General features: G+C 32.0%; 1 protein-coding gene across 3 annotated transcripts in view; it reads left to right on the top strand.

The window, feature by feature from the left end:
* The first annotated feature begins 2,368 nt into the window (after window positions 1–2,368).
* Window positions 2,369–14,550, top strand: part of Appl (amyloid-beta-like protein) — a 36,152-nt gene continuing 23,970 nt past the window's right edge. For 2 of the 3 annotated variants that reach the window (XM_012280091.2, XM_012280092.2), the window contains exon 1: window positions 2,369–2,654. In XM_012280091.2, the coding sequence (XP_012135481.1) occupies window positions 2,598–2,654 (57 nt within the window). In that variant the 5' untranslated portion in view covers window positions 2,369–2,597. The remainder of the gene's footprint in view (window positions 2,655–14,550) is intronic. The other variant, XM_003701020.3, reaches the window with a different exon arrangement.

Below are 14,550 nucleotides of genomic sequence, written 5' to 3'. Positions count from 1 at the left end.
TTGGCACGGTTTATTGTCGAATTCGTCTTGCTCCGAAATCTGAAGTAATTCAAAAATGTCGAGGATCTTTTATCGCAATTTTTTTTGTAATTTAGAATATTGCAATTTGTGAGTGGTTGCAGGTGTTTTGTTAGAAAGATGCTTTAGCGAGATTCTCGAAAATGTATGAAAAATTGCAAACATAAAAGGGACTTCAAAGTGATTAGGGCTTCCAGAGGTCTTAATCCGGTACTGGAATACGATCAGATTTCACTGTTTCTAATGCAATTAAAAATATTACCCCTTAGTCACCACGATGTTCTGATTTATTAATGTTTAAAAGTGTTCATTAATGTTTAATAACCAGATAACATTTTATGCATTTTACATTCTTGTAATGCATGAATATCATAGTAAGGTCAGATTTCTGCGAAAGTTAAATCAGTACTTTTTCAACTAAATATATAAATCGAAGAACTATTTATTATTCTTTGATACAATTAAATAATCTAATGTGTCAAATGTCTAAACTTAAAAACTTGCGACTAAGAGTTTGTAGCTTTAAATAATATGAGAAGACATTATCATTTTAATAGAATTTAATCACGATAAAAATCATGAGGAAGGAAAATAACAATTTAATCAACGACGCAATATTATTAATACGAGTCGCTGCTACAATCACCTAACATCTCCAGGACATATCTCCCATCGGATTGAGAGTATATTCTAAGGGCAAAGACCTCCAATAAGGCCTTGTTTCTTGAACAAACTGTTTTATTTTTTATATTCCATTTTAAAGTTTTATCTGTATTTATGTTGAAGTGTTTGCAACTGGATTGACATTTTCTGATTACAGCAACCTAATCTCAAAACGTTAGAGCCATTTTCGCTCTTCTGCGAAGCTCCATATTTCTTCGATATACTGAATAATTTATTTCGTATTCGATTTAATTATTAAACAGCCTAACACGGTTCTTATATAATAGTTATTAAATTATGAAAATAATTGAAGAAACAATTGCATCTTGAATTATGACGTGTCTTGTTACATATAGCCTTTTTCACTTCGCCAGGGTTAAATCTGACCCTTATTATTGCAATCGCACCAACGTAATATCTCGATTGATAAATAATCGAATCATTAATGATTAAAATAACCCGTTAAGCGGTTTTTAGTCGGAAACTGCTGGTATTGAATAGTTTATGAATAGACTTCCGGTCGGTGGGGTATTAATTTTGCCATCGTCTCCTCCTTGTCCTCGCTTCGATTACGGTATTACAGACGAATATAAATGATGTCATGTCATTATTCATTATTCGTTGGATATTAATAGCACCGTTACCGATGCGTAATCATGGTAATGTAACAAATGCATGTATATATACATCGTTAATTGACGACCTAAAAATCCACAATAGTGATTTCCGTTTTCTTTTTTTCCTCTAAGAATCGAAGCGTTCTAAGTAACTTTGCCATCGATTGAAATTAGCTAAGGTTTCATTTCCACTGATAAATGTAAATGGATTAAATTTGATGCTCGATCGAATATTTACACAATTATGCATTGTGAGGTCAATGTTCATTCGAAATTATGATTGGTAATTATAATATACAACATGTTGGATATTTGTTGTGCGGCGAGGTTGTTATTAACTGATAATTAATTGTTATTAGTTATTATTAATTGTGCCCGCGAGGGTGCGGTATGCGAACGTGCAAGTGACGTGCAATCGTGGGCACTGATGGGTAGTCAGTTCGTCAATCTCAAATTTCTAAGTTTCCAAATTATCAAGTTAATAAGTCTATAAATTTCTGAATTTTCAAATATTTAAATCTCCAAAATTCCCAACTCTCTAACTGCCTATATTTTAAATTTAAAAATTTCAAAATTACCTTGTTTCCAAATTTCCAAATTTCTGAATTACCATTCTACATATATATTTTAATTTCAAAATTCAGTAGCTTTAGAGTTCAGGGATTTGATAACTTAAAAATGTTAAAAATAACATAATTTATATGTTTATAAATTTAGGCATTCGTTCATTTGGAAATTTTAGATCAATGTTCATTAACAGTACTGAAATATCAGTATCATAGTATAAACAATATTGATCATAGAAATCTTGGAACATCACATTAATCGTTTAAGATTATCTGTTAGCAAGAATAATTTTTCCAAAGAATATACTCAAATATAACAATTACGTGCACGAGTGTACGGGTGCATCATTTGAAATCCCAATATTCCCGCCACGTTATCGACTGACCACTGCGCGCATGTGAACGCACCCTTCGACGCGGTCATCCGTCTACGGCTGCTTCTGATTGGTCGAATCGTTTCAGCGGCATCGGCGCCGCGCTTCACCTCCATCTTGATTTCTCGTCAAGCGACCCACCCAGCAGCAGTGTCACAGTAGTACGCTGTGCTCTCGTATACGGCGGGTGAATGGTGTTCCGGGTACAAGTAAATTCGTTCTGCGACGTTTCTGACGTTTGTTAATCGGTGCGTCGTCGATTCCGCGCAAGATATCGCGGTGTAGAAATATCGTCCACCGAGAAATCTCAAGGAACACCGTGACGAGGGAGTTTAAAAAGAATCAGCGAACGAGGAAAGATGATGGGGATGCTGGTGCCCGCACTGCTGGGCGTCTTGGTGGTCTGCCGGGTCCAGGTGAGTACACTGCTATCAATTTACGAACGTATCGCGAAAACGCTAAAGTGACGAAACGCGTGCAACGAACGCGAATCGATCCTTGTCTCGTACGATATTTCTCGCGATGTCAGTTTCCCGTACCTTTACTTTTCTTTCATCTTTTTTCGACTCTGTCGACAAATGTCACGCGCAACGCGCATCACGATCGATGTAGTGGCTACGGTGCACTTGTCCCGTGAACGGTTCCTTTGAAATGCTCGCCGATTAAAACCCCTGCTACCTGTCAATCGATGCCTCACGATGCTCGATGCGTTCATTTAGAGCACGTTACACGCTAACCGTGTACGCTGTAGCGATCGACAGCTTCGTATAGTTCTCGATGAATGTTTGCCTTCGGCGAAGTCTACGCGATCAAACGCCTACCGTACTCCAACGCTCTTTCCATGCGACCGAGCGGCATTAATCGAATCTGACGTTATACAGTCGGGGACAAAATTAAGCGTGCAAGTGCTGCAAATCGATATTGTTCGAACTAGATTAGAAAAAATAAGCGTCGAGATTGCAGAACTTTACTGACTAGTGCGTTTAAAACAAAATATCTTTCACGCTTATTTTTCGTAAAATTGAATATCAATGATCCTCACAAGGACGTGAATTAATTTCAAAATTTTAGTCCGTCAAAACCAGAAATATAATGTTTTTACAAGCTTTTTTACAACACTTGCATAACGCTGACCATCCTTAACCGACTGCTTTCAAAACTGAATACTATTAGTGTATAGAGACATCTTTGAATCAAGTTCGAAACATTTTCGTACATCAAAATTGGAAATATACAGTATTAGGAAAAGAATTTTTTATAACTCAGAAAGTGACACTTAAATTGCAGTAAAACTAATTGGGGTAAATGTGAACTTCCGTTATACGCATTCATGGTATGTACGTAGAGTATTTGACGCATAATTGAGGTTAACCCTTAACCACCATAGCTCAGAAATATTACATGCGGAATATTACGTTTCTTCTCAAGTAACGTTTTCTATTTTTAACCGACTTCGAAAAAGGAGGAGGTTACTCAATTCGATCAGTATATTTTTTTTTTCACTTGGTAAAGTGATTCTCGAATTAAAGGATAATACATTTTTTTAAGTAATTTTGAGTGACACATGTACATGAAAAGAGAAATAAATTTTGAGTAATAATTCGTTTCGAATTATTTTCGGCGAACTGGTTATGCAGATATTTCAATGAATTATCGAGAGGAGAGAGGTTAATTTTGTCCGAGAATGTACGCCGTGTAGTACAATATCCGTCGTTGCTACTTTGCCGGCTATTTTCATCGTTAATGTCACACGACAATGTTAATTGGTCGTTTTTATCGAGTGACCGTTTAAGATTCTAGATCGGAAACATAGTCTTTCTTAGCGATTATAAACATTTTAAACGAAATTACAAACTGTCATAAACCGGTTGATTGAACGTTGTGTCCAGTGACATTGCAAATTAATGGCTTTCGTTACAACGACGATAAAATGAAAAATGGCAAGAAGTTAGAGTGAGTTTACGATCCAACGTCAGTTTTATGATTTTTAGGTGTTATTTACGTTAGAATTTAAACAGTAGTGTCTTCATTTGAAATAGTTTACCGTTTTTTCACTACCGAAATATATTTGAAGATTGTTAAACGAATGGCGGTAAATTCAAACCGGTTTTTTATTATTAGATTATTGAATTGAAGAATTAAGTTATAATATGGGTGTAAAGAAAGAAAAGATACAAAGTAATTAGAGCTTTATGATTTTTAGATATTATAATCTCTGCTATTGAGTTTCATTTTTAGAAAACGATTATAAGGAAAAAAGCGGTAAATTTAAATTGACTACACTTTAGACGAACTGAGTTTTAATAACATTAAAAATGATAAGGAATAGTTACGGGTTTAAGTTTTTAGGTATTGTATTATAAGAGATGGTATCCTTATTCGGAACAGTAGAGTAGCTACTTATCAGATATAAAGTTTCATCTTTGGAAAACCACCGTATAAGAATGGCGGTAAATTTAAATCCGCTGATGTTATCAGAACATTATGTAGATTGTACAAAATGAAACCCAACCTCATATCAGGTATATTTTAGTGCAGAAAAGGGTGCAGAAAAATATTTCTAAATTTTCAAATTCCAAAATTTCTCAATTCTTAAATTTTCTAATTTATAAATTTTCTAATTCCTAAATCTCCCAATTAATAATTTCCCAATTCCTAAATTTCTAAATTTTTCAATTCCTAAATTTTCCAATTCTTAATTTTTCAAATTTCCAAATTTTTCAATTCCTAAATTTTCCAATTCCTAATTTTCCAAATTTCCAAATTTTTCAATTCCTAAATTTTCCAATTCCTAATTTTCCAAATTTCCAAATTTTTCAATTCCTAAATTTCCAAATTTCCAAATTTTTCAATTCCTAAATTTCCAAATTTCCACATTTAATTTCCAAATTCTCTGATTCCTAAATTTCTAACTCTCCGCCTCTCCAATTTCCAAATTCCCCAATTCTAAATTTAAATTATTATCTCCCTGTAAAAAACTTGAAATTGTGCGATTCTTCCACATAGATCGAACGCGTTAGCTCGCAAACCGTTAACGATCTTAGCACAGTTAGTAGTCAAGTTTCGGTGTATTCTCATTTGGTCGTAAAAAATAAGCGGGGTCCTTAGGAGGCGGTCGCTTTTAAAAAACGTTTGAAAGCGCATCCATCCCGGAGGGAAGTAACCTTCTGTATGAGCAATTTATCACGCACGAACGAACATAGGCAAAACTCCCATAAGAGGCACAGACCAAGCACAGATTGCAAATATGTATATAGATACGTAAGTCGTAAAACGGATTTGCCAGCGATTTTCTTGTTAACGTTAATTCCACGCGACAGTTCAATTCACGTGGTTCGTTGCTCGCCATTGTCATGAAATAGGATCGCGTGTAATAGAGTAGGGTTGTCAACTTGAAATTTTAGTTCGAACACTGTTCAAACCCCGTGTTACATTGAAGTCACATTCCGCGACCGGCGCAAATTGCGTGGAACGCGTCAAGTATTTCACACCTGAGATTTTGATGTGCGTGGAATTTCATTGTTCGAAAGGAAGATATTTTTGCACTTTCTATTATGAAGTTTTATATCGAATCTCTGTATCTATAGAGTTAAATGTCATATTTAAAAACTCTAACATTTTTTAATTTTCAAAATTTTTATTTTCTAAATATAGACATTTTTAATACTCAAATTTTTTATTTCCTAAATACACAAATTTTTTGTATTCAAAATTTTTATTTTCTAAGTATAGACATTTTTAATATTTAAATTTTTAATTTTCTAAATATATACATTTTTAATACTCAAATTTTTTATTTTCTAAATATATACATTTTTAATACTCAAATTTTTTATTTTCTAAATATATACATTTTAAATACTCAAATTTTTTATTTTCTAAGTATATACATTTTTAATATTCAAATTTTTTATTTTCTAAATATATACATTTTTAGTATTCAAATTTTTTAATCATTTCAAATTATCAACTTTCAATTAATCATCAACTATTACAATTTTCTTGTTCTTAAAATTCATCAATTATTACAAACATCTTACAATTTTTTAACTAAAATTGTAAAATCGTTTTAAACAATATAGCATCGACGTTTAATTCCTAGTTAGCCATTTGAAAGAAAATGAGTAAAACTATCAAGTATGCATTAAAGTTCGAATGATTTCAATTTGAAACGTTTATATTTCCCTCGTCGTAATTACGATCTTCACCTAGATTCAATTAAAAGGTGAACGCGTGTCGGATGATTGAAACGCACATTCAAAGCTTTTTCCTCGCTTTTCGATGTTTCCTTATTATAAAACCGCGGTTTCGTTTCTGCCGTAAAGTGTAAAGCTGGGGTTTCCGCGGAATAGAAAAAAGGACGAAAAAAGAAAAAAGATGTTTCGTCGCTTAAATGCAGCTTCTTGTCCCCCATGTTGCCGAACGAGAAAATGCTCCGGTAATGGAGCACAGAGTAAATGAGGACGAAAGAGTTTCAATGCATTTTTCATTTTCCACGCAGATTCTTTTTTAAGGTCACCTTTCACGACGCTGTCTTCTTTCATTTTAATCCCCTATATCCACTTTCTTCTCTCTTTTTTATTTATTTATTTATCTACAAATTCATCGAATGTTAATGTAATAACGATGTGAATTCTTTCGAATGTTTTTTTTTTAGTAAATTTCTTAACAAAAATTATTTAGTTATTGTTCTTTGTTTGCATCTTGTGAAAGTGTCTAATGTGAATAAGAAAGTGCCTTAAAACGTTGAACATTCTTTATATGAACTGATATGAATCACATACTGCCTCAAGTTTACATTGCAGTTAACAGGCTCTTCACATAAATCAAATCTTAGATTTACGTTGAACAGTGTTCGTATAAATTGATATGAATCATATAGTACTGTCTTAAGTTTACAGTTTACATTACAGTTAACAGGCTCTTCACGTACATTAAATCTGTTAAAATCTTCACATGAAGTGTAGACAATGTGTTATGATATTGTTCACATTAATTGTAATTAGTCTATTAAAATGTTTACATCAAAGTCAGTTAATATGTTGTTCACATTAAATGTAATCAATGTATCTAAACATTGTTCACATCACTTATAATGAATCTGTTACAATATAATTTACATCAGTTGCAATTAACTATTAAAATATTGTTCACATTAAGTATAATCAATGTACCTAAACATTATTCACATCACTTATGATCAATATTTTATAATATTGTTTGCAACAATTGTACTCAATCTATTAAAATTCCCTTCACATTAATTATAATCAATCTATCTAAACATTGTTCACATCACTTATGATCAATTTTTTACAATATTGTTTACGATAATTATAAACAATCTAAAATATTGTTCACATAAATTGTGATCAATTGTTAAAATGTCCACTTCAATAGGTTTTATATCATTGGGTTTAATCGGGCACTGAATATTAGAACATCTTTCTCGTTTCTCTGGAGATTACCCAAGATTAAAAATTTGGTAATCGTCATTTGTAAAAGTATCGGCAGCTAATAGTAGTGTCTGAATTCAGGTCGTTGTAGTTGTTAATTTATAAGCACCGTCTGTTACCCGAATGACCCTTAGGAGCTCTTCGACGATTTATTAACACCGTATTGTTAAACTTCTTGAAACGTTCGCGGGTAGAACAGAAAGCGACGCTGTACCGAGTGTTATTCGAGGCAACCATTAAAAAAGCTTCAGCAGGTTCTTCTGTTCCACTTGGAACCCTTGAAAAACAAATAATTACATGAATCAACTACATGCACAGTTGTGACATTTAACCCTTAGTCAAGGTACATCCAATAGACTTATACAGTATACTGTATGTAACGTGTATTCTTTTTGTGAAAGGAGGTATAGGCGAGTGGTGCATTGTGTGACTATATTTAGTGACTATATTAAGCGGATTTAGTATATATGAATGTGAAATTGCTTAAAATATTTTTTGTATATGGGGATAGAACTTGTATGTGATTGTCGAAGGTGTAGAAGTAATGATACTACTATGACTATTAATAATAAATTATTATTTACTGTTAGTGCTGAAGCAACAGTACTATTACTATTATTAATTAATTACTAACTGGTAGTAATACTGCTATCACTACTACCAACTGTACTGAGGTTACATTAGTACTATTACTATAACAAATTCATTAGTAATCACTACTATTAATAACAATGCTAATACTATTTCTAGTACTACAGTAACAGTATTATTACTGTAACTAAATAACTAATTACTGCTACTGATAATACTACTGTTAACAGTACTAAAGTAGATGCAGACAGTGCTAGTGGATTCAGACTTGTATTCCAACAAATAGAACCAGGTGAAATTAGATAATCATCATTATAACCTCTACACCCTTATACCTAAATCAGACTTAACTCAGTCTTGATCTTAACATGCAAACATCACACTAAAACCATAAATTATTTTCTCAGTAAAATAATTTTATTACTAAAATAATCTTGACAATTTCAAGATAAACCTTACTCTTACCAGTTACCATAAATATGCGTCTAAAAATCACATAAATCAATAATTCTCATTTTAATTTTAATAGTAATAACAAATCATTTAGACGCTCTACTTGAGACACTAAGTGACGTCAGAACAAAACGCGATGAATGAAAGCATACTGTTGCGTGATAATTATATAAAAGCTCTGAAATCCAGTGGTTAAAAAAAAATTAATCTATAAAATCTATTTTTAAGCTTTCTGATAAAATCTCAACTTTAAAAGACATCGTACAGAAAATTTTCTGTACTAAGGTATTGATTAATTTATATTTACATGTATTTCATGATTTACATAGAATTGTTGTCATCGTATAGAAAATTTAATAATCCTGAATGTCAATGCTTTTAGACTTGAAAATTGATTCCCTTCCGCAGGGCTGATAGTATTGATTCTCAACCTCATTTTCGCTTAATTAAAGATACGCCTTTACCGAACATTATAGGTCACTGGTGGCTACGCGGCACTTAACGTATTAAATATAGGAAGATATGTTAGGGCGATATTTAAACGGAAATCTGAAAACGCTTTGATTTCATTCATATTCACGGTTATAGAGCAAATATTTCGCCGTCACGATCTATCGTTTTATATTTTGGCGAAGAAGTAATTTAAATATATGTTTACTAATGAAAATTGAGACATGAATCGTAGGAGGCGACAAAATATGCAATATGTGGAAAGTGTGCAATATATGCGATGTTTGGAAAATTGGAATTTGAGGGGTTTAAGGATTTGGAGATCTGAAATTTGGAAATTTTGGAATTGGGGATGTTGGAAATGGGGATTTTGGATTTGGGGATTTTGGAATTGGGGATTTTGGAATTGGGGATTTTGGAATTGGGGATATTGGAATTGGGGATTTTGGAATTGAGAATTTTGGAATTGAGAATTTTGGAATTGGGAATTGTGGAATTGGGAATGTTGGAATTGGGAGTTATGGAATTGGGAATTGTGGAATTGGGAATGTTGGAATTGGAAATTGTGGAATTGGGAATTGTGGAATTGGGAGTTATGGAATTGGGACCTTTGGAATTGGAAATTATGGAATTGGGAATGTTGGAATTGGAAATTGTGGAATTGGGAATTGTGGAATTGGGAGTTATGGAATTGGGACCTTTGGAATTGGAAATTATGGAATTGGGAATGTTGGAATTGGAAATTGTGGAATTGGGAATTGTGGAATTGGGAGTTATGGAATTGGGACCTTTGGAATTGGAAATTATGGAATTGGGAATGTTGGAATTGGAAATTGTGGAATTGGGAATTGTGGAATTGGGAGTTATGGAATTGGCAATTGTGGAATTGGTAATTTTGGAATTGGGAGTTATGGAAGTGGGAGTTGTGAAATTGGGAGTTATGGAATTGGCAATTATGGAATTGGGAATTTTGGAATTGGAAATTGTGGAATTTGGAAATTTTGGAATTGGGAATTTTAGAATTTGAATATTTGTGAAGATTTCGCAATTTCAAATTTGAATACTTGGTAGTCTAACTTGGTACTTTAAAGCATTTCAGAATTTACCATACGAAAATTGAGATTTTGAAATTTCCACATTAATAATTCACGAAATTAAAAATTTTTAATTCGTGATAGAAATATACAAAGTTAAAGGTACTTAAAATCTGTAAATTTGAATAAAATGCAAAAGTACCTGGAACCGAGACCTCCATCTCGTACTGGCTTCTCCTAGGTCGATATTCCATACATATGTCGGTGATACTAGCGGCTATCTTCTAGAGCATCTTAAGAAAAAGAGAACGAGGGTCTCATTTCGGTGCGTCAGCGTCTGAAAAGTGTTCCACACAGTGTCGCGTGTGCTCGAAGCTCCTTAAGGCTGCGGTCAGATTCGCTTTAAGTGCATTAAGTAAATCCACTTAGATCGAATCTTATATAAAACGTCCGGTAATCAGCTTTAAAAGGTTGCATTCCCAGACGCGTGTCAAAGGAAACTGTCGTGAATCTTGCCTGTTGGTATCTCCGTATGTGCATATTAAATATATTTGCTACCAGGTCATTTGCCACAACAAGAACGGCTTTTAACCTATCTCCATTACTCTCTGTTCAAGCAGGATCGAGTGAAATCAGGTTTTGACTTCATTTCTGTTCTCGTTTTCGCTCATTCCGTCTTGCATATCATTCTGGGCACCTTCCAGCCTCGTAATGAGGAACGTTGTTACGAATTACGGGAGAGTCTAGTATGGGAAATGAGATAGTTAACTACTCGTATGTGCTTCTAACTTGTAAGACGATTACTAATCAAGTACAAATCGAATAGACTGTTTGAATCGGCATTAGGTGGTAGAGTATTGTGGAGCTGAGAAAGTAGACTAAACAGGATGCTTAATGGTCCAGTAACTGGTACGAGAATTATATATTGTGGCATGAGAGATATTTCATATACTGCATTTTATGTACGCTTTATATTTAGCAGTTTTGATACATTTCAATCTGCAATTTATAAAAGCCAAATTTTTAAATTACAAGTTTCCAAATTCGATGAATCTAAATTTCAAATTTTTAAATTCCAAAATTTTGATTTGCAAAATCCCAAATTTCAAAATTTCGATTTCCAAAATTCCAAATTCCACAATTCACAATTCCAAATTTCCCAATTCCAAATTTCGCAATTTCAAAATTGCCAATTCCAAAAATTCGCAATTCCAACATTGCCAATTCCAAAATTCTCAGTTTCACAATTCCCAATTCCATAATTTACAATTCCACAATTCCTAATTTCACAATTCCCAATTCCACAATTCCCAATTCCAACATCCCCAATTCCAAAATTTCCAATTCCAACATCCCCAATTTCAAAAATTAGCAATTCCAAATTTCGCAATTACAAAATTCCCCATTCCAAATATCGTAATTCCAAAATTCCCAATTCCAAAAATTCCTAATTCCAAATATTACCAATTCCAAAATTCCCAATTCCAAAAATTCCAAATTCCAAAATTTCCAATTCCAAATATTCCCAATTCCAAAATTCCCAATTCCAAAATTCCCAATTCCAAATATTCCCAATTCCAAAATTCCTAATTCCAAAAATTCCAAATTCCAAAGTTCCTAATTCCGAAAATTCTAAAATTCCAAAATTAAAAATTCCAATAACCAAAATTCCAAAGTCCAACATTTCAAAATTCCGAATTCCTAAAATTCATATGAATTACACAGTGTATACAATTTCATATAACTTAACGCCATCAAAACATTATGTTGGAAGTAACGGACAAAACAAATGAACTGCGCTATGCGCGTCCGAACACGCATCACGATGCTTTGTCCTACAGTTACAGTTTTACCTTCGTCAACGAAGCACCGCGCATTTTGTAAAGACATTTTTATATTATTAAAGTATTTTTCCGTTCACCTCAGCACTGCAGTTTATTTTCCTGAAGCTAATCCTAACACATTATGTCATACCAAATTAAATTTTATTATTTTATAAAACCACCTACGTAATTTTATCAATAACTTTAATTATCGAATACAACGCAAAATAATCGATTTATATAAATTCATATGAAAACTAATTTTTTCTGATGATGTAAAATTCATGTATTGTATTAAAAACAGCCCTGTTACGTCAATTTAAAGTTAAAAATTGATGAAAATTGTAATATAAACGTTTCGTGAATATTTACGACATAGTAATGGTTGATTCCTCCTTGATTGTTTATTCTAAAAACAATGAATCGAACAATTTGCATATAAAGTAGAATCGCTAGTGTGCACAATACATTGAAAAAAGATTTTTTGAATAGAAAAACTGTGGATTCTTCATTGTACGACAAATAAAAATTCTATTTCCATTTTGGAATATAAACGATTGAAAACCGAATTGTTTTACCTATTGTTTGTTTCAACACATGAGCGACTATTGTGTATTTAAATTACTGATGGTGTGTTCGTACCGCAGAGGTATACTAAATTTAAAAGTTCAAATCGACATGCTACAGATGCTGTGCTTTATTTGGTTAAACCATATCGAATTTTATATATAACATTTTTGAACCAATCGTTTTCTATAATTAATATTTAACTGCCTACATTAAAAATTAGAAATATTGAAAATGTTATTGAAACATGTTACTTATTTTCCTTAAATAAATAAATCGTTGCCTTTTTAATTTGATGAATTCAATCAAACTTTCAATATTTCGAAGTCTGCATATTAAAAATATTTCATTTAATTGGTGATATTGATTAATTATCAAACATTCATTTAGTTGACGGTCTTAATAAATTTACGTATAAAATGATTTACCACCAGAAATTGTTTTTTTTTTAAATTTTATATTCTCGTTGATGATGAGAACGAATAGGTATGGAAAATACTTTATATCGATGATAATAATACTGATACGATTCAGCAAAATATTGTACTAAAAACTGAATGCATTTGCATTCATTTAAACACATAATGCATTTATGTACAACAGGTAATAAAGGAAGGAAATAAAACGCCGTGTTTCTATACGATTCGCAGAACCGAATCAGGTATTATGGATATTTTCAATTATCAATGGTGAATTAAACATCACAGATAAAAATGTAGATATTCCGTTTCATTATGATAACGTTCTTTATTGGATATTCTATTCATACGTCAAATTTGCAGGCACCTGAATTATTGAATATATTTATTTCAGGCAGATGTCTGAATATTTGCACTTTACTTCTTACAATGTCAAACTTGTAACTTCAATAATGAATTCATTTCATTGTCAGAGTATATTTCGGAAGTTCTGCATCGCAGAATTTTATGTTCACATAAATGTACTAAAAGATAATATAATATTCAGTAGTAACGTTAATTAAAGTCAAATATTAATTTACCTACTGCTTACAAATTAAATAATGTATTCACTAAATAATAAAAATATTAAGCGTTATTTGCTTCGGTAATACTTGTTATTTTAAACAATGGGCTCTGATTAAGTTGATCAAGTTAAATGGAATAAATTGATTTAGTAATTAAGTCAGTGAAGGTTTGAGTGATTTAATCAGTACTTTTTAAATGCAATTTTTCAATCAGTATTTCTTTTTGTGCAAGTTAATGCAGTTCTTCGTTTCAAAATCTCAAAATTCCAAATTCCAAGATTTCGAATTCCAAAATTTCCAAATTCTAAATTTTCCAAATTCCAAAATTTCCAAATTCCAAAATTTCCACATTCCAAAATTTCCAAATTCCAAAATTTCCAAATTCCAAATCTTCCAAATTCCAAAATTTCCAAATTCCAAAATTTTCAAATTCCAAAATTTCCAAACTCCAAAATTTCCAAACTCCAAAATTTCCAAACTCCAAAATTTCCAAATTCAAAAATTTCCAAATTCCAAATTTTCCAAATTCCAAAATTTCCAAATTCCAAAATTTCCAAATTCCAAAATTTTCAAATTCCAAAATTTTCAAATTCCAAAATTTCCAATTCCAAAATTTCCAAATTCCAAATTTCCCAAATTCCAAGATTTCCAAATTCCACAATTTCCAAATTCCAAAATTTCTAAATTCCAAAATTTCCAAATTCCAAAATTTCCAAATTCCAAAATTTCCAAATTCCAAAATTTCCAAATTCCAAATTTCCCAAATTCCAAATTCCCTAAATTCCAAATTCTCCAAATTCCCCAAATTCCAAATTCCAAAATCCGAATTTTCAAATTTTAATTCCCCAAATTCCCAAACCCTCGAATTTACTCCTCAAATCCTAAAATCCATAAATTACCAAGTTTCCAAATTTTCCAACCGCAAACTCGCAAATCTCTAAACTCACAAAACC

Source organism: Megachile rotundata, chromosome 2 (assembly GCF_050947335.1).
Source record: "Megachile rotundata isolate GNS110a chromosome 2, iyMegRotu1, whole genome shotgun sequence".
In the NCBI taxonomy this organism is placed as follows: Eukaryota; Metazoa; Arthropoda; class Insecta; order Hymenoptera; family Megachilidae; genus Megachile; species Megachile rotundata.
The sequence above is the reverse complement of the archived record's forward strand: the minus strand, read 5'-3'. Positions and strand labels throughout refer to the sequence as shown.